Here is a 25,999-nt window from a genome sequence, read left to right as displayed (position 1 = left end):
GTTTATAGCAACACTGCAAGCAAGTACTGAACACTCCCCAAGACGCCTTTCCCCAGGACATCCACTCTCCCATTTTCACTGCATCTTAAGAGATACTGTATCCCTGTTGTTGGCAATTTCTGCTCATAGGTCAGGCTTTCAGTAGGGGAGAGGGCTCACATACAGGGGGATATAGTGAACCTTCATGAAGCTTCCTGCTGCCAGGTGAAAATAAGCATCTGGGGTCTTCATATGCACGAGGGACACAACTTGATACCCTTTAACCTCCAAATGTCAGCAGTTAAGGTTTGCTGTGCTAGAAGAATTGATCCATCTGAAATGCAGGAAAAAGGCAAGTGAAGAAGGGGCCAGTGGGGGTTCCTCTACACCACTGTCCTCGTAGACTAAACACAGAAATAAAACAGGAGAGGAGGGAAAAAAACAGCTGCTTGGGTGTGTGAAACTGCCTGGTAGGAACACTGAGCTTTATCTCATCACTAATCGCAGTTGTTCCTTGTGTTTTCCTGTGGTAATAGAGAAAATCCCAAACAAAGTTTCTGTGATGATCCAAAACAACGGCCATTAGCTTCAGCATAGCTGCCATTACTTTGAGCTGCAGAATAATGCATGCTTCTGTGGCCATAAAAAAAAACAAGACTTACATCTATAGTGCAAGGACGTGTGGCAAGTGTGACTGGTTGATTCTTATACAGCATAAATTGGACTCGGATGTTTCTCTGTAATGGCAGCCATTTGTGATCTCCTTTATGCCTTACTAACAGAGGTGAACAGAAAAAGACACAATTTAGTTGTGTGCATCTGAGGTTACAGATAATAGTGTATATGCTTGTTACTTATTATTTTGTCTTGTTATTTATACAGTTTAAGGTAATATGGGGACACAAAATAAATTTAAAAATGGTTTATGTTTTAATTCCAGCTGGTTTCATAATTGTGCATCTCCTTCACGGGTTTCCGCTTAAGTTTTACGTTTCAGTTCAGCTTTATTGGCACGAAAGCTTTCAGAAACAATATCGCTAAAGCACAAAAATACAATCTTTCTTTTTGCGTGTTTGCACATTTGAATGGAGTAGTGTGCCGCATATGTCTAGGTCATTTACTGTCTCTGAGGTTGTGGCATGTCGATACATACAAAGCAGCAGAGTGTTCCCCGTCTCCGCCTGACACATAAGTAGGGATTCTGCATCTGTAATGAACGCTGAGATGAAAAATCCAAGTGCAGGGTAAACTAAGTAAAAAGCTCCAAAATCCAAACCTTTATTCAGAGGAAAGGCAGAGGTCATCCACAGAAAGCCTGGCAGTGAGGTAAATAATCCAAATAGCGAACAGACAAAAAGGCAGAGTCTGTAAAACAGCCCGCATGGGCCACACACAAAAAGAGCATAAACAACACAAGAAATGACAAAAATGAGCAAGAAAATCTGTCAGAAAACAAAGGAAGCTTGGGAGTGTAGGCTATATAACATACTATAGTATTTACTATTTGTATATATGTTGGATGAGTAACTAATTGAGTCAAAGCACATTATAATTAAAGGGAATTTAAATGTATTTTACCTGAAATTATAATATATTTTATTTACCTACGAAGGCTTCCTGATACATATAGTAGAATAACAGGGTAACAATTCAAGTTTTCACAAAGTAGCAGAAATAATTATACTGTAAGTAAATTTAAGTTGTGTATAACTTCAGGGTATTTTACAGGAAACGAGTCACAAATTATATTATAAGTAATTTTAAGTACTGAATAAATCATTTTAAGTATTGCATCATTTGAAACAGTCTGAGTGTTTCCCCAGTTTTATAGTGTCAGATGCTAATTTATAGTCAGGGACTCTCTCATTGTTTAGGATATCTATTAATATTTCTGATAGATTGCATCAAACTACACTTTGGGATTTCTCTGATTGGTGTTTGGAAAGTAGTGTTGTTGTGACACTGGTCAGAGTATCTCATAGAGGGGGCAGTTAATCTCACCACCAAATATTTCCTCAAACAGTTAAAGGCTTTCATTTACCCAAGCTCCAGAAAGCAGCAGGCTTTCATTTGAAGCAGGCTAATATTAAAGGCAGGCTTTTACTGTTGAGCCCATCTGTGGTCATTACCATGTAATAACTATATGCATTATAACACTTGCAGTACTCTTTTATGGTTTTACACCGACTGTATTACAGCACAATATTAAGGTTATTCATTATTTAAAAAAACCTGAGGTTCTCCTTTCAATCTCTTTAATTACTTTCCTCATTTATTATATTGTTTGTTTAAATGACAGAGCAACTCCACCTACCCATCTGTGTTTACACAGGAATAGTCTTCAAAGCACTTAGGCACCGTACTCATTGTGTCAAAGCTTCACTACTTTAACATGAAGGTAAATAATACATGCTCAAACAACCGGAAAACATAGCAGGATGGATATGTAAGGAAAATTTGACAAAACATAATGTGGCTGATACGAATACACAACTTCACCAATAAACACCTTCAAATCCAAACCTCATAGAGGCAGTTTATTTAAAAAAAAAAAAATCTAAATCTACAGCTATTAAAATTAAAAATGTTGAGTTGTCACAACCACACCTCTGGACATTATACAAGTCCCAGTGTTTAATTAACTACTGGCTTTTATACTCCTTTTAAACATCAAACAGCGTGATACCTGTGTGTACTTGGGTGCTGCTGAGACATTTCATTTTTGGTTGATGTCCGAATCAAGACACTTTCCACATGGTACTGCATGCTGGATCAAAACTTGATTGTACTTTTCTGGATTATTGATTCCGAATTAGAATTAAAAGACATTTTATATTCTGATTCTGAATCATGAATGCAGAAAAGTACATTAAAGTTTTAGAAGATCTGCAAAACCACTGTCTACTCCGCCCACTTTCTGTTCGACCCACTGCTGTCTGCTCGGCGCCTCGAGTCAATAAGGTCCCACACCTCCAGACCGACAAACAGCTTCTTCCCCCGGGCCATTTGGACTGTTAACAAACACTATTCCCCCACACCCCACCTCTCACCAGTCTGACCCATGGCCTGAATAACACTCATACGAACTCTATTCAGACCAAATCTTTTCTTTGCACTACCACCAAACACTTTTGGTGCTCAGAACACTCAGAGTACACCTCTAATAAAATTGTGCTATCATAAATGTGGTATAAATGGTAAATAAATTTCAATATAGACGGTACTGAGACTCAGGAATGTTTAAACATTATATTATAATATTGTTGTGTTGAGGACATGCAGTTACAGAACACACTGTAACTGGCAGATCACACTGCTGTAGCCATCTATGCATAAAAAACATGATCTCTGCATCACACTAACAAGCAGCTCGATGAGAGGACATCAGAAAAGTTTGCTATCATTGCATTTAGGGAGGGAAGATGCTTCTGTATATGATTCTCTGTATATCTGAGCCAGTATATGCATGGATTTTAACCTTGCATTGATGTTGTGTTTTATTTCACCCTAATCAAAGCACAGCCAACAAAAGCTGTTTTTCCCCTCTAGCTCTCCACAGGAAAAAAGCAGGGCATTTCACAGCATTCATAACTATATTTTAATGAATCGAGCCATAAGCACAATCACTGGCACAAGTTCGTGGATTTTGCATAGTTTTGAAAAAAACGACTGATATTAATTCCTTTTGAGAACGCAGGCATGGTGCTCACGTGCTGGAGGTGTAAAATGGTTTAGAACAGAGAGAATAAATTACACTAAGTTTGGGGTTGACATCAATCACGAATAATCAAATCATCTCCTCTAATTCCCTTTAAAAGCAGTGCTCTCTCCACCATGCCCTGACTGTAATGGATGGGGAGAGTCAAGATCTGCTGCACAAACACAGCTACTTCTAAGAGGAAATTGATGTCCTTGTCGAAGAGATGCAGCGCCGTGTGGTGCAAATGTGGGACGAATAGAAATAAACAATGAAAAAAAATGTCCCCGATTCCTCCCCGGAGAAAATAAAGGCCAAAGTATTAAGTGTTAGTTATTGTAGATTAAATACCTCGCAGAAACAGAGCTACAGCTTAGGTGGGTGACTCATCATGTATGCCTCTGAGTATTTGAACTTAACAATCAGTTGGTTTATGAATTCTACAGGGAGCCAGTATAAATAGACCGTGGCCTAAAAGTGGCATTCTGGACCACTTGCAAGCAATTCAGGAATGTGCTGCTTAAGAAAGTGTAAAGGAAGTAATGTAATTATGAGACAATCCAACGTTTTTAGCATCAACTGAGCATCAGTACACAATAACATCATATCTATCTGTCTACTCATGTAATCACTACCTCCCTTTTCAAGATCTCTTAGTAATAGTATTCCAATGACATAGTTCACATTTTATATTTAAAGGCATTTAACAATCATTTCTGTGTGATAATTTACTTGCTAAAGGGTCCAATTTTACATATTTCAGATATAAAATAATGCTCACTTGATTCACACTTTATTCTTTGACTTATGTTTCACAACCTAAGTGCAAAATTGATACAGAACATAAAGATCTTTCTGCTGCAGTGACGTGACAGCTAAAACAGAAATGAATGTCAGGGCAGAGCGAGGCGTGAGACCGTGTCAGAAGAAGCAATCCATCTCTGATGCAAGGACCTTCATAAGAGGTAGGCTGGCAGTAGATAAGAAGCTGGTTAATGCCATAATCACAAGGGTTATAGATGCTGTTTGGTCTACTGTTTGTTTTATAGGCTGGCACGTGAGCAGATGACAACACAAAACGAACAACCAAGGCCCTGATTCCATTTAAACTTCAGCCAGTATTCTGGTTATACCTTTCATTCTATATCATCGCATAACTGAAAAGGATAGCAACCCTGTTCGCTCTCACATTCCTCCACCTCAGCGTGTGGCAGTGCCCCATTACACATCCTCAAACATCGTCCTGCAGCTTGTAATTAGTTTGTTAATAATTGAACTGTAAATGTTTTTATGTTTGTGTGTAGCTGATAATAGCTAACATGTGGGGTTTTTTTTAGAGTGCATATAGAGTATGTGTGCATGCACATGACCAAATGGGCAATATTTATTTCAATTTGTTCTTATCTGTGGAGAACACATTAATTCAGGAGGCTGTGTTTTGTGCGTTTGTTGGGATGTGTGTGGTTAAAACTAAAGTACAAGCGCGCTACGTACCTATTCACTGTGACTTTATCAGATTTGGTGAATAATTTATGTGGTAGGCTCAGGAGCAAAACAGTGTGCATAATTGCATAACATCACTCCTATCTGCCATTCCTGCCATTAACTAAATGATTGGTCTCAGCACCTGCCCCGCTAATTAAAACCTTGGAGATTAATCATAAACTTTCCCCCCTCAGTCAGCGCCTGAGGATGGATTTGTATGTGCATGTATGTGGGATTAATTCTGCTCATAATTTCCTCTCTACAGTCCTGGACAAACATTTTCCAATTACATGATTGATGTATACTATAACAAAGAGCCTTTTTCTTTCTCTGCACATGCGGTATTCTGTAATTAAGCACCGTTTCTTTCTGATATACCCTCATTACCTTTGTTGGCCTCAGACCGAATCAAAGAAAACTGAGCAGTTTGAGTTGACTCTTGTAACAGGTGGTCGCGAAAAAGAGGTTTAGCTGAAAATGTACCCTGTGGCTTCAATTCCGTGAGTACACATGTCTGAGTGTCATTAACCTAATGGCTCCCATACTAATTAGAAGCAGAGAGATTAATCATTAAATCTCCTCTTGTGGCTCCTCAGCTGGACATCTTGGTCTCTGCTTTAGCATCCATTCAAGCCAACATTTGCATTTTTCACCACAGAGGAACCAACGCTACAATTCAAATGATATGTCAAAGCACTGCAGGATGCTTCCCTCACAGTTATTTACTCTCCTTCCTTTCTGACACACTTCGTTGCTCTTCCAGGAACAGTGTGTTAAATGAGTTCATAGATGCCAGCTGAAATCAGAGCATGCGAGGGCAGAATGAACCTGACTGGAGGCAAGGGCACAATGACTCAGCCATGGTGGCTCTAGCAGCCAGCCTTAATAAGTCACTGTGAGCGTAGATGGGGCTGAACTGAGGGAAGTGACAGTGTGATGCTGCTGACTTGTGGGTATTACCTCAGCAGGGCTAATTACACTATTAGACCCTACCTGTGGGCTTCAATTTTGCTGATCCACCTTACATGCCCCTGGTGTCTGGAGCCACATACAGTGCATAACAGTGGTCACGGATGTGAACAAATACAAGCACACAAACTAGAGCCCACTCTCTCCAGAAATACAGTATTTTTAATACTGGTACTGCAGCAAATGATTTATTTCTATTGCCAAAATTCAGCACCAAAATAGGAGGCCATGCTTTTTACCAAAGCACGTTTTCCTACACCCAAGTGCTTTGTATCTAATATTCACTGTACACAATGATGAACACATCTGAGATCATGGGGATCTCTCCCAAGACTGGAGATTGCAGCAGCCAAGGATCACACTACCAATCTTTTGATTATGATAATCTGCGCTACCTCCTGAGCTACAGCCAACCTGACCCAACCCAACCGCAATCACAAAGGCCTAGAGAGCAGTTGGCAACCTGGTTGCAAAGAAAATGCTGCATCAAAAACCTCTTTGCAACTGTTTTGGTTACATGAAAAGCACCCACTTGTCCACAAACACTTGGTGACTAACCATCAGTGATGGTGAAACTTGAGTGGTTGTAGCTCAGGAGGCCATCTACTAATGTGATGGTTGATGGTTCCATCCCTGGCTGCTCTAGTCTGCATGCCAAATATCTTTGGGCAAGATAGTAACCCTAAGTTGCTCTTTGATTGTGGGTGGACGATAGAAAGCTCTTAAGCATAGAACAAAAGACTTTTTTTGAATGGGTGTGAATAAGACATGTTGTATAAGAAAATATGTAAGTAAGTAGTAAGTAGTATGTATGTAGTTTTACTCCCTTTCAGAGTAAAACCTCTGCCTTCTGCCACTGAAACCAACATATTCCAATACTTTTATTTTGGAGGTGAATAGTCTTTGTTTCTGCTTTGTGTTGCAAATTTGGGTGAAGTGATGGATGCAGACCTAAACTTAGAAAAACACATTAAGACAATAACAAAGTCAGCTTACTATCACCTCAAGAATATTTCAAGTTAAAAATTCTGATGTCTCAACAGGACCTGGAAAAACTTGTCCATGCATTCATCTTTAGTAGGCTTAATGTAACAGCATCTTTACAGGTCTACCTAAAAAGTCAGTCAGACAACTACAGCTCATTCAGAACTCTGCTGCTCGAGTCCTCACTAAGACCAAAAAAGTGGACCACATCAGTCCAGCTCTGAGGTCTTTACACTGGCTGCCTGTCTGTCAGAAGATAGACTTTAAAGTTATGATGCTGGTCTATAAAGCTCTGAATGGTTTAGGACCAAAATACATCAGTGACCTCCTGACCCAGTATGAACCTTCCAGATCTCTCAGGTCATCTTGATCCAGTCTTTTATCAGTTCCCAGAGTCAGAACTAGACATGGAGAAGCTGCATTCAGCTTTTATGCTCCATATATCTGGAACAAACACTCAGTTTATTTAAATCCAGGTTGAAGACTCACCTGTTCTCAGCTGCATTTGAATAAAGCACCAAATCCACACTGTTTTACTTTTAAGCTTAAATTTCAAATCTATATCTTAAATAATGGTTTTATCTACTGTTCCTTCCTTTTTTTCCATTTTAAATCATGCTTTTTATTTGTTTTTGTTTTTTTAATGTCTCTATAAAGCACTTTGAATCATGCTGTTGAATTGTGCTATATAAATAAACTTGCCTTGCCTTTTCTACAGTTTGACATCTGCTTAATAAGTAGCTGGTGAGTGTTAGCAGACAAGTCTCTATACAAAGTACGGGCAACCATGGAAACCAAAGCAATCACAAGGAAGTTTTTGTTGCAGCATCATCTTTGACACCCAGCAACAGCAAGCAACATCCTGCATGTGGTTACCACGGGTCTCTAGACCTACATGACTGGGCCCATATAGGATGCGGTATTCCTTATTAAACATTTAATGATAACAGCACATTTTGCATTCAATACATTTATCTCACAACAAACTATTCCTCACTAAGAGCTTGCATGATGCCAGCCTGCCAGGTAGATGGTGCAGGGTCAGACTCTGCTGCTGGGAAAGAAAAAACAATTGAATTTACCCCACCGAGAATCCTCTATCGTGTTCTCCCACTGACTTCGGAAAAGAGAGCAAAGAAGCAGACAAAGATTCGATTTGAGTTCTTCCTGTGGAGATAGTCCTGTTGCTGCTCCCTCAGTAGTCTGGGATGCTCTGTAAGTGTTTTAAGGGTAATGTAAAAAATCTGAACATTTTATGTTTAACATTCCTCAGACTGGATCTCATGCATTAATTGTGAGAACAGCAGCAACTTTAGGGCAGCATATGTGAGTATTTCGTTATTACTATGTATGAAGTTTCATTTTCTCTGATTATGACATTAAGTTGTCTTAATAATGATTCAAATTTAATTGAAGATTATTTACATAAATCAGTTGATTGTTAGCTAAACAAGAATTCCAGCTGTCTTCTTAAGAGTTTAATTGAAAACATTGTTTTATTTAATGCTTAGAACTGAGAAACTTCAGTAACAAACGGACATAAAAAAATGTTTGCTGTTATCTGATTATCTGGCAAAGCAGATCTATGAGTACCAAGCTAGAAGTAGAGCCATTACACCATTTCCTGGATTTTAAAAACTGCTGGTATTTTTGTTACTGGTGTGCTTTACACTGACAGATGATAACATGTAAAAACACCTCACTCAAATGGATCATTCCCCCCCCCTATACGTACATATCCATATGTTATTTAGATGTTTTGAATAAGCTAAACTGAAAGCAAAGCTTAATGAGAATGTGCTAAGCATGTTTAATACCTGGGTTGACCGCGGTACTAAACTGCTGCCTCTCAAAGAAGCAAATTAATAACTTTCAGGCATCTGTTAAAGTTGCCGTTTGGTCTTTCCCTCTGGACATGTACAACTGGGAGGAGACCATCAAACACATACAAAATTATTCTTTCTATTGCACTTAATAATAATAACAAATGTGCAAATAAAGCCAACATCTTGCCTCTCGAGTTATCCTCGAGGACATATATAATAAGAAACCAATGATTCAATTAAATGTCAGGGAGTGAGATATCTATTTTTCATACATCCCCCTGCCAGCCATTGCATAACATAGTCAATAAACAGCTGTTCAAGCTGTTTATTGACAAGCTACGCAATCCCTGAAATTACCTTCAAAGACAATCAATTAGACAAATTGCTTACTGGTTTTGCAGTGCAATAACACAGTTAAAATACACTATATGGAAAAAAGTACTGGGCTCCCTATATAGTAAGATAAGATAAGATAACCTTTATTAGTCCCACACGTGGAAAATTTGTTTTGTTACAGCAGAACGTGATCGGTGCATAGTTACATAGCAAAAAGTAGAAAAACACTGGAATAGGATAAGATTATAAGAATAAGATACTGTACACAATAGAATAGAATAAAATTAAATAGTATATACAATAGAATAAAAATAGAATACAAATGCTATATGCAACTGAGTAAAATACAAGGTTGTCAGAAAAAGAGTATTGCACTTAGTGTTATTGCTATTGCACATGTGTGGATGTGGATGTGTGTGTTTGGTCAGTTGCAAAGTCTTGTAGAGTGTTGTAGAGTCTGACAACAGTGGGGAGGAAAGACCTGCAAAATCTCTCTGTCCCACATCGTGAGCCTGGCACTGAAGGAGCTGCTCAGGGCTGCGAGAGTCTCCTGCATGGGGTGCATGAAGGGATGGCAGCTTAGCCACCATTCTCCTGTCTCTCACCACCTCCACTGGGTGCAGTGGGCATCCTAGAACAGAGATGGCCCTTCGGATCAGCTGCCACACCAGCAGACCACACCGTAAAAGAGTACAGTGTACTCTTAGTACTCCTGTAGTACACCTACAGGAACTGCTCAAGCATGGAAACTAATGCCATGAAGCTCCCAGCACAGTGTTTGTGCTGATATTAATGCCAGAGAAGCCGTTAGAGCCAGCAGATCGTCAGCTACTTTTACATACAATGCAATGGTTGCAATGGTGGCATGCTATTATACCATGCTCAGTGTCAGTGAGCACTTTATAATGACCCATTGTTTCAAAAATGTTTGTAAAGAGCATCTACATAGCTAGATGCTCTTCATTTTATACACCTGTAGCAATGGCTCTGAAAATACCTTAAGTGTAGCTTAATACTTTTTTTCATATAATGCAAAGTGACTTAATAAAATAAAGCACCAATAAAAATAAAGTGAGCATATATAAAAAATACTAGTGTTTATGTGGCATGTTCATGTATGAGGGGCGGATAATTTACTTTCATATTCTCCTATTAAACCAGCCAGAATGGAGAGTCTCTGCAGGGCAAGACAATGTTGGTAGTGTTGTTGAATATTGCTCTAATTGTAGCAAAATCCACGTTAAAGACAGAGCTACTAAAACCCTTTTTTAATCATTTAGAGCTGTTTCACATTATGTTCTCAGGGCTGCTGTAAGGTTGGTTTATGTGCGACACGACCTTATGCACAGGAAGTGTGTTTGCCTCTTCCTGGTGAGATTACTGCCTCTAATCGTGTAACGGTTTTGCTCTGTGATGGTGACAGACCACAACAAAGACATCCTGGCCCTGAACTGTGAGGACTAGTTCTTAGTGCTGAGAAATCCTGATTGGTTTTTGAACTAGAAGAAAAGATTCTGAAGAACCACTGATGGTAGGCCAAGACCAGGGAGATTCAGGATGGTCTTTAAAATGGTATAGCCAATGATATTATCATAGAAGATGTGTAGAAGTGTGTCAAGCCATTCCTTTGGATTTCAGATAAGCGCTATGCACTGTAATGTTTAATTTATGGTACCTTGGTTGTGTTTGTTCGTGGAGGTATTTTCCTGAGGAGAGCTTTTTGGGGCAGGTGGTCAGCTGCCACTAAAGTTCTCCATCAAAATATTCCAAAATCACAACTGCACGGTGCTCGCCATGCATTGGTGAAAGGCTGAGATTTGCCCAAAAAAAAAGAAAAGAAAAAAAAGCACAGACAGTGACTACAGTGGACACTGTTTTTTCACTTGGTTTCACTTCAGCTCTTTAGATGTAAGAACTTCTCTCTCAGCTGGCTGATGGACCAACAACAGCAGAAGAAAGAGTAGCTTGCAGACAAATTATACCACATATTTTTGGCTCTGCCCCCAATCTAACAACAGACGCTCTCTGCAGGTAGAAAGGCAGTCCAAAGCTGCCCATGGACTGCCAACAGACTGCCCACATGACACCACTGCTGAACCATAATTTCCCCATTAGTCCTACCTGGGTAGTAGATAATAGAGACAGCACACCGGAAATTTCGTCACAGTCTGGCTATTTGGGCCCCAAGAATCATTAAAGGACCTTTCTCATTTCAAGACAGAAAGAGACTTCATCTTATTTCAGTAAGTTCCATTTCATTTTATCAGTTTTGTCATTTTGATTTCATTCATCTTCACGTATGCTCTAAAAGAGCACTGTCCATGAGCCAAGCCTTATGTTGATGTATGCAGTCGTTATTCATGGGTTATATTCAGGCATTGATTAAATTTCTTTATAAACCCAGCTAGATGTTTAGGGTCTCTGTTGAAATTGAAGTTGCACTGGTCCTGAATAGCTCAGCTATTCTCTGTATTACAAAAAGCAGACACTAGCTCATAACAGCAATGTGTGTTTAGAAGATGACTGTCTGGAAATAAGCATAAGTACCAAGTTATTAGCTGGATAGAATTAGAAAGGAGACACTTTTTCACTTAACTAATGGCTGAATACCACCCACAGCAACAAGCTGCACCATATGGTAGTGAACCAGCATTTTTAGGCAGTGTTTGCAGTTTGTCTTCTTGTTTTCTCATTTTGTTCTTTTATATTTATTTTTTGGCGATTGATTTCACCTCTTTTATTTCTTTTATTTATTCTTTATTTCTTCACCTGTCGTTACTTTCATTTTTTTTTTTAAAGGAACAATGAAGGAAAATCAATTTGTACTTTCCCAGACTGATATCGCAACTCCACTGCAACTTAAACATTGTTTATCCCATAATTCGTTCCCCACCACAAGACAGCAGTAAAAATGCCAGAAGACATGTTATATTTATACAAATTTTCCTCATCAAAATTAAAGTAAATAGACTTACTTTGCATCACATGGTTTAATTAATTTCCAACAAAAGTAGATCCAAATCCCTGGATTTGCTAAGAACATGGCAGACACAAAGAGAAGTTCCTCAGTTCACCTACACTGAGCTTGCTGCTGGCTGGTCCTGGTGGAAATGTGTGAGGGACAGGAGGTTGTTTTTGGCACTCACACATTCAGAGAAGGCCAGACAGTGACATTATGCCAGCCAGGCAGGACTCTAGGGACGGCCATGTTAAATACCATCTCCTGCAGCTCAAATGGCAGAGTTGTAGTGGTGTTTTGGGTTATGTGTTTGTTTGTGTGCCTCTGTGGGTTGTGAAACGTGTATATGTGGCTGTTTGTTTGTACTTTTGCATATCTATGCCTTGTACTGGAATAAAGTAGCAATGAATGGGGTTCTGTGCAAATGTGAGATTAGAAGAAATGTACATAAACAGGCCAAGCACCTAATTATCCATCAACGATGCAACATTGAGATAAATATAAACCACCACTGCTGTGGAGCTGTTACAATCAGGTGGAGGATTGCAGGGAAAACAGGGAGAAAGAAAAGGCATGCGGCTGCAAGCTACTTCTCAGATGATATTCACAAACAAGGAATGATTTGTTCTTGGTTGTGTTGATGGAGTAAACTCTGAAACTCTGCTGTTTTCAAAATACAGAAAATGGTTTGGGGCATTATGTGACAATCCAGCAAAAAATTCTGCAAACAGCAGATGTGCTGTGACAGAGCTACTGTATGAGACAGAACAGACAGGGTAGAAAAACAGTGAGTGATACATAAATGCCTTGTTCAAAAATAAGAGATGGTGATAGCGCTCGAAAATGACAGTTTGAACTGATTCAGTTTCGTCAAGGTTCAAAATACTGGAAAGATAAAAAGACTTTTACACACAAGAGAAGTAAAGGGAAAAGACAAAAGATCAAGAAAGGATGACACATTAAAGTTCCAATGTGCATTTATCAGCCATGAAGCCCTGAGCTTTTTTCTTTTTTTTCTTCTGAACAATTAGAATTGCATTTGTACATCATCTAAAGAGGCACTCTTATTTTTAATGCACCCTTTGGATTTATTTGATGTTTTAATAGTCTTAATATAACCACATGGCCATTTGTACACAGCGTCTGTGCTATTAACTTGCACCCTTCTAACCTGCACACAGATCTCACTTTCAAGTGTTCTTGTTAAAAGAACAGTTGAAAGCTGACCACTGAGAAATCACAGCAGGGAACAGTTTGGGAGCCGCAGAATCAATGTCATTCTGAATCTCTATCTCAGTTTCACTGTATGCTATTAATTTCTATATGTAGTGCACACACACGCACAACCCCGTTCAGCTATCTTAGTGAGGACCTTCATTGACATAATGCTTTCCCTAGTCCCTTACCCTAACTCTAACTGTTAAAAATGAATGCCTAACCCTAACCCTAAACCTAACCATAACCTAATTGTAACCTTAACACTAAAACCACATTTTGAGCCTCAAAGATGCCTTTAAATGCCTTCAAATTTGTGAGGACCGGGTTGTGTGTCCTCACAAGTGACTGTTGGTTCTCACAAAGATAGCTAGACAGGAACACACACACACACGAACAAGCGTTTCCAACCTTAGACAAGGGTTCTATACATAAATGAAGAGACAGTCAATCACACTTTTGGTAGACGGGGAGCAAGTGACAGGGAGTCAGAGAGCTGCTGACTGTAGGAGAATAATAACAAGATGGACCAACCTCCATCGGTTACCAGCATACTCTAGCAGTTTATGTGACTTTTGAAGCAGACTTTCCAGTGAAAAATCTAGTCTTGGTCCACCGATCAGCCACTATTTCCAGAACCACAGTATTGCAGTGGTTTTGCTAGATTTTAGCAATTGCTTTAAAATGTTTGTTCAATAGTCCCAACAGTCACAGTCAAAATAGTTGCAGAGTTGCAAGTGCTGCTTACAACAGTGAAAAAAGGGAAAGATTAGGGCAACATTAGGATAAGAGTCAGATTTTTGCTATGCTCAGATTACTTTTATAGTTAAATATTCAAAAGAGCTGCAATAAACAGAGAGGTAATCAATGTATCTGATAGGTCAGCTGACACTCGTCTAATTATGCACCTTAAATTTCGTTTAATATGCAGGTGGAAGGGTGGGGAAATCTCGACCTATAGCCTCCAGTATGTGCAAAGTTAGAATAATAGGTTTGTTTTGGGTCCCAGCTTGCTTTAGTGGCTAATTGCTTAAAGCTATACTGTATCACTGTACACAGCATACACAGTAAAGAACAGTAAACAGTAAACAGTATATAGTATTAAGTTTGTACCATCCAGATACTCTTAAACTATAATGTTGTCATGAAAGTCTATGGTGCATTAAACTGTGCTGTGGCTAACTGTAAAACAACTATAGATCATAGACTGTAGTTCTGTAGTATCTTACAGACAATTAGGACTGTGTCACATTCACACATTAATTTTGATACCTCAGGCCATGTGTTACAGCCATGTGAGGAAACATGGCTACTTTTCAACATTTGTGATTGAATTCCTCCAGCCAGTTTTATCAAGACTGTGGAGACTGCAAAGATTAGGGTATCCAGCTATCTGAGCTGACAGCTCTGAAGCAACAAAATGCCAATTCCCAGTCAACAATTAAAAACTTAAACGCACTCATTCACTGATATTTCAAGTAGAATGAAAAGCATGCACTGTATAGAGTGGAAGCCATTATGTTTTGCAATTTACCTATTCGAAAGGAGAGCGGGCCACCAAAGGTGCTTCTCACCCACATGGCTAAGAAGAGCAGAAGCGCCCAGGCTGTGAGCATCTTCTATGACTCCTCATGGGTCCTGCCCCGGGGGTGCCCCTGTCACAGCCACCTGAAGAATATACGAAGAAGAGAACACCATTTATACATCAGCAGGCATCAAGTTGGACACGCACACAAGCCACATCTATGCAGAATAGTGATAAGCCTTCGGATATACAGTGCCTCATCTCTGTTTTGCTCATGCCATCTCTCATTGCATGCTAGGAATCTATTAGTGTCAGTGCGAGACTGCAGCTAAGTGAATTTTAAGCCTATGGGAGTTTTAATGACTTTGCTGTTTTTTCTGTATTACTTGGCAACAGTCTTTTTATTATTTTTTTTAGGTCTTTGTTGTTTTGTTACATATTTAAACATAAAATCCATTTTTATCTCCCTGGTATTGAAGCAAAAAGTCACATAAGGTGACTTGAAGCATCCTGAATCAAATTTCTGGGTCTGTATTAAACCCTCTGAGCTGTTTCCATCAGGAGTTGTAAAGGACCGAAAACCAAAGGGGATATATTTGACTTCCATTTCCCAGGTGGACAGCAATATGACTCCAAATGAATCATAATGTTGTTCCCTGTTTCCCGCCAGTGTAAATAACTAACTGTTTGCTGAAAAGGTTTGCCATACCAGCGAGTTTTCTGCCCACAGGAGGCACAAAATGGAATTATCGTAGGTAATAGCTAAGAAATAGTTTCATTTTTAGTAATTTTAGTATTAAATTTCTAGTAATTTTATTCTATTTTATTTGTTTTTCCCATGTGCAGTTAATGTCCTCTAGATGTAATCGTTTCCTATATTTTCTTTATATTTTCCCTCACCTAATTGCATGCAGCTCTATCAGGCTAAACACTAGAAAATCAACAGATGCCATAATTAATTCACAACATGATTCACAAATGTAAACCATTAAGGCGTTTGACGGTATTTTTAAACCTATTTTACCTCATCACACCTTCTTAAAGTGATTCTCAGATGCTTGATTAAAATGAGATCTGTTCACTCTTCATCAAGGTCTGGCGTTATTCAAGCTGACATTTATGAAGCTTAAAGGAGTGGGTGGTTCTGGTATGCAGCGATAGAGGACGGCGTCTTCTCTTTGGCAGTGTTTTATGTTCCAGATCATAAAGAGACTTTCTGGGGGTTTTTTTGAAGGTGGATCTAGGGTGGGGGGATGGGGGTCAGGGACAAAGTCACTGCAATCACAGTGACTGTTTTCTGCTATAAAGTACACTACAGCTGCGTAAAATACTTTATTTTCAACAAAAAACAAGCAAAGTTTCTTTAGGCTCATCCTACCAAACAGAGTAAGCCAGTTAGGTGCGTGGAGGGCAAAGCATCCAAATGTCAGACAGTATGAAGATGGCAGACAGCAAGGCTATTGCAGCTGGACTGGAAAGAGTAAGGTCTTCTATATTTATGCAGGCACAAAGCCAGGAGAGGTGCAAATGTAGCCACAATATCATTTTCAAAGGGAGGAAGCTGACAGTCCTGCGTTTGCACCTGTGTGATTATTCTGGATGCAGGAAGACACTCTTTGGACTACAGGACGTGCTTATCTAGAGTGTTTCAGGTGGGTAACTGGACCAGAGATGGACAACATTTAAAGAGGGAGATTTGAAGATTGAGTCAGTGTCATGCAAATCTTAGTATCGGTTCATTTCAATGTTGTTTCATTTAATCTACACACTTTCTCACAGATTTTAGTGTTTGCTGCTATGTGTAGCATGTTTTTGGTTAATTGGTTATGCCATTTCTTAGCCAAGGCCAGAAAAGTAGCATGTGAGTATAAAACCAGATAAATAAATCAGCCACAATGCAAGTCTTACCATGCCATGAAACTTTCTTAATTAACTTTTTTTAAAATTTGTTTTACAGTACTGTACTTGGGTTAAAGTTGACTGGAATTAGCATTCCAACACCAATTAATGAGCCATCAAGTCTGACAGGCAGGTTAATACATATTACTTTCACATATGTGTTATGTGATATTTTCACGTGTTACAACCTGACATCGCTTCCAGTGACAGCATGGACAGCTTTGCTCAGCAACAATAAAAATAAAAATATCCCAGGTTTACATACACCCTCAACACATTCCTTTTCTCATTCTCATGACGCATTCAGGGTGCAGATGTAACTGAAGCTGCAGTTGTGGTACTTTGGCATTTCTTTAAATGGCAGGTTATTTTAAATTCAGCTTTTCAAACAACGCAACAAGTATCACCAAATACACAACTTGTTTCTGCACAGTTTGTCACACAGTTTGTCTGCTAGTTAAATGTACATTTGCTGTATTTCCTGAGAGTTAATGAATGCCATCTCAGAGATAAAGATGTAAGAAAGGAAAGGAACGGTCAGAGATTATCGACAAAGACAAGGACTCCAGCAAGTGTATGTAATGTCCTAATTCACTTTCAACTTTTTAAATTAGATCTTTAATCTGTGCATGATGTGCTGCTGAAATAGGTTTTTTGTGAAATGTCATGCAAAAGAAACTTAAGTTTACTAATTATGCAGTGGATTTAAAAGTTCCATTAAAATACTGTACTAGGCAGTTTGGTACAGTTTAGCGCAGGTTAAGCTGGTCAGTATGCAGTACTGTGGTAAAGGTCGCAGTGATGTTCACGGTTTATGTTAGGTTACAACCAGGGTAATAACATCAGTTTACCAAAAAATATACAGATCAGATTCACTCACTGAATTTCACCTCTTACTCTTGCTTTATACAGTCTAGGGTTGGAAATCTGCCCCATAGCTTATGAAACATCAGCTCAAAATCTGAGCATCTCACAGCAGCAGCATCACAGGTCAGCTGATCACAGCCTGAACACAAACTCACAAAAGAAGTTTTTGTGTGAATTAATTGAAGTAATTCTTCTCCCCACGGTGCGCTGCTACACCCGTTCTTAGCATTCCCCGCCTGCCAAATCAGGCTTTAATAAGCCTTCACTGTACAGTACATGTTGTTTCTGAACTCACTAACTAGAAGGAAAAGAAAGGTAAAGGAAAGTGAAGCAAAGTCCTTTTTAGGAACAGAGCAGACGCACAGATGATTATTTTGCAGATGTTTCTGGAAATGTCTGGATTTGTACTATGTTTCATTAGTGAACAACATAAGCAAAAGGAAAAAAGAATAATTCCCCATTAACTGCACTGGTCATTACATGAGGTTTACCTGGATCTGCATGTAGTGTTCATATTACCAATATAAACCTTAAGCAGCTCACCGCCTAAGATGGAATAAGACCGTCCCTCTCTGTTCTCACACTACCTTACTGTTATTGCTCAGGAGCCCAGAGGAACAGCTGGATAGGACTGTCAACACATCAAGATCATTTCACAGACTTTTTCTAGGAAAACTATGCAAATAACAGCTGTCGAAAGTCTTCCCTTGAGGTGTTCAGCAGAGAAGAAAAACAGAAAAACAGCACTGAATGACGCCCATTCCAAAATTAATTGAGTACTGAATATTCCTTGCAGCTTATATCATTATGCACACAGGGGGATTACGGCGCTTTATTGTTCAATTAGACTGACTTTACAGCAGCATGCTTTCAACAATGTAAAATACATTCATCCAGCTAACATCTGATAACCCACAGCGTAGAACGTGGAAGACTGAACAGGAAGTGAAAGATTTTTTTTTAACTACCAAGATTCCCGACACAAACAACAGCACTGTGCTAGTTAACAATATAAAGCTTAACCGCTTCTTCCAACAGGGTGCCATTTATTTGACTGCATATGAGAATATCAGAAGTGAGACATTAAATTAAAAACACAATGCGGAGTCCCTTGATACTAAATATGGCCAATCAATGTCAATGATAGCTTAGATATGTTGCAGAAGCCTTCGCAGGCTAAATCACCGCTGAGTAGAGACAAAAGCTTTGGCAGGCTTTAGAGTGAAAGTCAATGCAATCTGTAACACTAATGGCTTTTCAGTGAGATAAGCTCATTCATTTTAGCGTTCAACACAAATTCCAATACGCTCAATACAGGGGTAAAATGAAAACTGAGCTGAATGATTGCCCTCATTTTTAACACACCCAAACCTATGATATCAATTTCAGTTCAGCTTCTCTTTTCAGAAACACAAACACAGACTGATATATCTTTACTACCGCAGGGCTTCTGTACTGAAGCCAAAGTGGCTAAATTGCATGCTGGCTCTTTAGGTTGTGCTTGGGATAAAATGACTTTGAAAAAATATAATTCTATTAAGAAAAATACGCAGTAAAAAGAACAGGAGATGAAGCGGTTCAGGAGACGGAGGTATATCATGCTCCTTGATACACCTACTGCTCCAAGCATTCTTCTGTTTACTCACCACCAAAAATGGGCAGTAACGCGTTACTGTAATCCGATTCCTTTTTTCAAGTAATGAGTAATTAGATTACTCAGATTACTCAGCATGCTTACAAGAAAGTAACAGTAATCATTACTGTTACTTTCTCGTAAGCATGCTGCGTTACTAAGCCGTGATTTTGTTTATGATAGTGTCTCATAACAATGACGTAGAAGCGTGCGACGTCTGTGCCGTGGTAGCAACAGACTTGCGTAGATCGATAATAGAGGGCAGGAAAAAGTATGACCGTGCAGCGTTTTAAGCTTGGAAGTACTGACATTACTTTGAGTTTGAATCTGTAGAAATCTTCTGATGTACACTCTCCATTGGAAGAAAACTTGTTTCTACAGTGAAAATTAAACTTCAAATTAGGCAAACCTCCACCTCCACTCCTGCTAAACAGGTGAAAATAGATTTAAGAGCGACGGGACTTAGTGCCGCTGAATCTTTGATTTTATTTCTTCTTTGCTGTTATTTAATCACATCTATGTGAAAGAGGGAGTGTAAACACAAAAAAAGTATTTTATATGCTGGAATATGCAGAAAATAGGTTTAAAGGTTAAACAAATGTCTTCAAGTCAGAGACTGTTGCACATAATTTAAGTTTTTTGCTTGATGCATAAAGATAAAGACTAAAACTAATAAAACAAATTTTAAAAAGAGACTTTTTCATGTGTTTCAATTTTATATGATGGATTATGCAGAAAAAATAGAATTGGGCTGAAAGGTCTATTGCTTTATTATGTGTTCAGGTCATGTATCATATTTTTAAAAGGTAACTAAGTAATTAATTACTTTTGAAAATAAGTAATCAGTAAAGTAACAGGATTACTTTCTTGGAGAAATAATTAGTAACTCATTACTATTTTCAAGTAACATGGCCAACACTGCTCACCACCTTCAAGTCAAAGTTTCTTTTTCATTTCTTTCTTCTACTTATTTATTTATTTTTTTTGCTTTTCTCATCTTACCTTAGGTTTCTTAGGTTAATGTATTCTGTTAAGACATAAATCTACAACACTATAGGCTGTTCACATAAGAAAATTTAAAAAAAAAATAGACAAAGCAAAAGCCCAAACACAGGAGAATTAACCTAATGAAGTCACTGAGCACAATAAGTGGTTTGCACAGCAGTACCTTTCACACCAATATATAATCAACTGAAACTTTGTTACTGTAGGTACACCTGTTCAACTGCTTGTTACATAAATATCTAATCAGCCAATCAGATGGTAGAAATTCAATGTAGGCATATAGAAATACTCAAGATGACATCCTGAAGTTCAAACTGTACATCAGAATGAGGAAGAAAAGCAATTTAAGTGGCTGAACATGGCACAGTTGTTGGTGCCAGCTGCTGTGAGAGTTTTAGAAACTGCTCATATACTGGGATTTTCTCCCATCTCTCATCTCTATAGAAAATGTGTCAGAGAAAATACTTTGTTGATGCCAGAGGTCAGCAGACAATGGTCAAACTACTTGAGCTGACAGAAAGGTAACAGTAACTCAAATATCCACTTGTTATAACCGGGGATATTACTTTAGTTTCAGTTAAGAATACTTTAAATGGTGCAGCTGACCTGAGTATTGTTGCCGACCATGTGCATCCCTTCATGACCAGTGCACCCAGTACTCTAATGGATGCTTTCAGCAGTATTTACAGTAACATATTTGGTATTCACCTCATGAAAGAATAACAGTAATTCTTCCTGAGGATCAGAATTGAGTACAAGTCCCACTGCAGAGACCAGATTGTAGAGGAATGAAGAGGACAGTGGCACAGATTACTTCAGCTGTCAGTTGGCATAAATAGGTAGACAGACATACAATCATATTGCATAGAGTTTTACCCATTGCATTTTCGGCATAAGCCTCCCCTGAATACTGAATAGGATTGTATAAAATGTCGCCTATTGTAGCTCTCCTTTTGTTTCTTTTCTCACAGCCAGCGCAGGCAAAGAATGTGAGATGAAATCAGAGAAACTGGACCGCTGTGTAATCATAGCTTTTCTGAGCAGGACTTTAAAGGCTCTAAAAGTGAGAGGGTTTCAGATACATACACTATAATAAAGACTGTATACTGTAATTTCTCTCTCTCTCTCTCTATATATATATATATATTACAAAAAAGCAAATTGTCACAATCTTGGGTCCTGTGTTCCTATGTTCAATGTTTTTAGTTTTATTCTCCTCTTGTGATGTCGTTATGTTCATGTGTTTCCGTTTCCATTTAGTCCGTGTGTCTTCAGTCATTCTTTGTCAGGTCGTCTGCTCATCCAGGTCACAACTTCAGGTATCCATGTCAGTTCACCATGTTTAAGGTTTTTTCATGTTTAGTTTTAGTTCACCAAGTTTAGGTTATTGTTTAGTTTCACCTATGCCCTTTGTTTGTACCTTGTTTCCTAGCCTTTCCTAGCTCTAGGCTTGTTTTTTGTTAAATCCACGTCACGTTCAGTCTTTGGTCTGCGTTTGAGTCCTCTCTTACAAACACATATAGTCTGCCTCAGCCAGACTGTGACACAAATCTCTCCCTTTAAAGAACTGAAAAAGCACAATTCATTCCACTCTGTGTTTTCTGTGTTGCAAGCTCGCTAACACATTATCCATAAACAAAGCTTGTTTCTACAACTTTTTTTCCCATACACCTAGTAACAAAAACTCAATTAACGCAGCTTAAATAGTGCACAATGCTAAAAGCACCTAATTAGTTTGCAGAGAAAAAAATCCATCCTTAGAAGTATAAGGTATCATCAATAAACAATGGCAACAATATGCAAACAACAAAGAGATTGAAAATGTGGGAAATGGATAAATTTATGTTTATTCTTTCAGCTTGAAGACAAGAAAATATACTAGATGAACCACTGAAGGAGGTTTTTGGTTCGACTTGAATCATGTTCAAAAACAGCATGGCAATCCTTCCTCATGACCAATTTTGAATATCCCTATCTCTACTGGCTGGTGCACGCTTGTTTAATAAAAACACAGCCATTTGCACACATAGACACAGACACCCAGAATGATTTTGGTAAAATCCTTGTTTTATTAAAATCGCAGGGGGACACCAGAATTCTTTCAGCACAGACGCTGTTAAGTATCAGTGTCATACTTGACAAATAGGGATTTGTATTTATACAGGGGAGGAAAACACTCTAAAAGCAATACACCAAATTTTCTTCAATCTAATTCTCAAAGCTCCCCCAGTTTCCTGCTCCCCCCTGTTGAGTGAAAAAGCATGCGTGCACGTATGCTCCTCGCTATGTTAAATGAAAATTAAAAGAAAAAAAAAACATGAAAAAAAATATTATATTTTAGTCATCTCCACTAAATGACACCCATAAGCACACAAACACACTCTTCCAGCTTATATGCTTACTTGCAATTTATTGCACACATTTTTGGCGGAGAGTAGTGATAGACTGCTGGAACCACCAGACAGACTAATTTAGTGGCTGTGTTTTATTACAGTCAGACATCTGGATCAGCAACTGCCATCAATTATAATTACAAAAATTACAAGTATAAGCTTCAACTTAAGCATATTGAGGAGTAGGGGAGAGGTGATGGCTTACTGTCTGACTAGCTGGCACTATCGTCGACCTTAAATATTAATCCTGCTGACTGTCTGACAATAGCACTGATTTGTATGTGGAATGAAGAATTCCAAGAAGTCCTGTTTTATTTAATTATTAATGCATTATCTAAAAATGTTGATAATTATATTCTTTACATCTATCGCGAACTCCTATCCTGGAATCAGTGGGCTTGGTTTGACCATTAAGCTAGTCAGACTGTCTGCGCTTTGTGAATTGGGAAGTATAAGGAAGGCTTAGCGACTGCTGGAACAGGTTGGTCTGACAGCTGTTTGACTTGGCTTGTCAGAGCAACAGTTTACACAATCCACATATCAAAACTGTCAATCATACATCAAACGCTGTGTTATTCAGTTGCAAATAGACAATTAAAACTGACACTTTAAACCAAAGGCACGTCAGATGCATAATGAGTCTCATATATTAGCATATATTCATGTACTGCTGCAATGGGAATCGCAGAAATGGCACAAAAGCAACTTGTAGATGGGAATAAGTGATGTGTGACCGATGTTCAAGACTGTTTGACTGTCACAAGCTGCGGAAAATTAATATGCATGTGGTACGCATGCTCCTCGGGTGAATATTTGCAGTGAGTTCAAAGAGAATGTCGGTCCGCGTGAAACGTGTAGACACGAGTGAAAACAATGCACTCAGAAGACGAGAAGGAGGAGGTATTTGTATATGATAAGTATCAGTCGCCACTCCACTCTCCAGTTCTCTGAAATGACCTGAGACTCTCTGTTCATGAATGAACTGGATGTTCACAACCAGCATGTAGCTCACAAGCAGTAAACACACATTTAATGTGACATCAAATCTCAGTGGCCTACCTGTCAGTGGGAATACAAGTAGAATCGCCTCATCTATACTGGTAGCAAGTCAAAGATGATGATGCACTAATCTTAACATGTCAAAGAAGATGTCTTGACTCTTAAGAAGTCCATTTGAAAACACATATAGTGTTTAGTTAGAAAAATTGAGTGCGTGAAATATGGTTGGTGAGTTTTTCCATACAGTTCTGCAGTTTGTAGTTTTGGAAACGTATCAGAAATGAGATTCTCTTTCCCAGAAGGGCAACCTTTATATAAAAAAAAGAAAGGAAAGAAAGAAAATAGGCTAAGACCACAAGGAAAACACTGAGCACAGCAGTAGCAGCAAAGTTTAAGAGTTTAATAAAGCGGTGTAACACACATAATAAATACTAGATTGAAAGTGTACTGATACTGGTTTAATCTCACATGACTTTGAAAAACACTGCATAGCTTTGCATTGCATTTTCTTCTCGGGGCTTATACACCTTATATAACAATGTGCCTATGAGTACCCCGGTGTCTTCATCTGAGGCACAGGCCTCTATTGTTCTGCCTGTCACTATACTAGATATCTTTGTTACAGCAGCTGAATCAGTCCTGCCATCCTGAAGCTCAGCAGCACCTCCAGTTTACCAGGAGATTGAAAAAAAAAAATGCTGTAGCTAAGCCCAATATTGAACAATCCCAAAAATCACTCAAGCTACTCAAAATCCTGCAAAAACTTAAGTCTTACTCAGCATGCGTCAAATAAAAACCAGCCGAAACACAATTGTGATAACACTCCCCAATTCACTCAAAGGTAGCTCGTTTGCATCGTTCAGACTAGACAAACAGAAGGAGTCCTTTGTGTTCCCGAGAACATATCAGTGTCAATAATTATTCATAGTTGACATCTACACATTCAGACCCGCAGTAATTAACTACATACTCTTACTGACAGGTTCATTGCACCTCATTTACACCTTATGACTGCACTACGCAAGCTGTTAAACAAAAGCTCACAAACATTTCGTTCAGTGCGAACTCCAACATGTGGGTAATTTCACAGTGTACAAGTAAACAGCATTGTGTGTCAGTAACAACAGGTTGAAAATGAAACGAAAGGCTTACGGGAGCAAGAAGACACATACAGTTAGACAGAGAGCTAAGTTGTAAAGCAAGGTCGATGGCCTCAAGTGACAAAACCACCTTCAAAATACAGGGGAGCAGGAGGCTTAGTCAAAGATGATCTTAAGTCTGCCCGATTCATCAATATTTAAGAGCATTTTGATAGCCGGTGTGAAAAAAAATCTCCAGGCATTTTTTGGAATTTAGGAGGGGACTTAGCACTAAATGGCTCAATATTATGATGACAGAAGAGTGGAATCGTCCCTAAAGGACAGTAATTTTAATTAAATGATGATGTGAGATATTTGTGCTAATTGCAGGTTGTAAAGTCCCAGTTTCAATAATCTCCTCCCATAACTGAATTTTCAAAATGAGAACTGCCCTCAGGCTAGTAAAACACTGCCAGCGTCAGTAGACAAATTACCAAAGCTTTCAACCTACCAGTATTGTCTTTGAACTCGTCCTTATACTGAAGCACCAGTTCATTTGTTATTCCGGTCTAAGCATATGTTTTAAAGCTTCTGGCTCAGCCACCTGTCATTATAGTATATATACCATGATTACCCTATTAACCTTGTCTAAGAGGGACTCCATGCTTTTAGAATAGAATAATCCTTTAATTGTCCCACAAGGGGAAATTTGGTTGTAACATCAGCCAGAAAGACACATATACAAACAAACAGTACACAGGACACAGAACCAAAACATACACAATTTTTCTTACATATTTACATTAAGGACAATGGTTACTATAAACAGAGTACTGTACAGTTATTAAATTAAATAAAAAGAACTACAGATAAGAGGCAAACCAGGTTGTAGTGCGAATCGGTTGATTAACTTATTGCAGTTACAGCGCAGATGTAAACATCTATGTTTGTTGGGAGCAGTTCGGATTGTACAGTCTGACAGCTGCAGGGAGGAAGGACCTGCAGAAACGCTCCTTCATGCATCGAGGATGCAGCAGTCTCTCACTGAAGGAGCTCTGCAGTTCAGTAACATTTACATGCATGGGGTGGGAGACTCTGTCCATCAGAGATGTTATTTTGGCCAGAGTCCTTCTGTCTCCCACCACCTGT

The 25,999-nt window shown here is 38.8% G+C and overlaps 1 protein-coding gene across 4 annotated transcripts in view; it reads right to left on the bottom strand.

Annotated features, from left to right (window-relative positions):
- grik4 (glutamate receptor, ionotropic, kainate 4) overlaps positions 1 to 25,999 on the bottom strand; it is a 347,454-nt gene that overhangs the window by 160,796 nt on the left and 160,659 nt on the right. For all 4 annotated transcript variants that reach the window (XM_085184287.1, XM_085184286.1, XM_085184288.1 and 1 more), the window contains one exon: positions 14,985 to 15,118. In XM_085184287.1, the coding sequence (XP_085040413.1) occupies positions 14,985 to 15,066 (82 nt within the window). In that variant the 5' untranslated portion in view covers positions 15,067 to 15,118. The remainder of the gene's footprint in view (positions 1 to 14,984; positions 15,119 to 25,999) is intronic.

The sequence above is a fragment of the Neolamprologus multifasciatus genome, chromosome 14 (genome assembly GCF_963576455.1).
Source record: "Neolamprologus multifasciatus chromosome 14, fNeoMul1.2, whole genome shotgun sequence".
In the NCBI taxonomy this organism is placed as follows: domain Eukaryota; kingdom Metazoa; phylum Chordata; class Actinopteri; order Cichliformes; family Cichlidae; genus Neolamprologus; species Neolamprologus multifasciatus.
The sequence above is the reverse complement of the archived record's forward strand: the minus strand, read 5'-3'. Positions and strand labels throughout refer to the sequence as shown.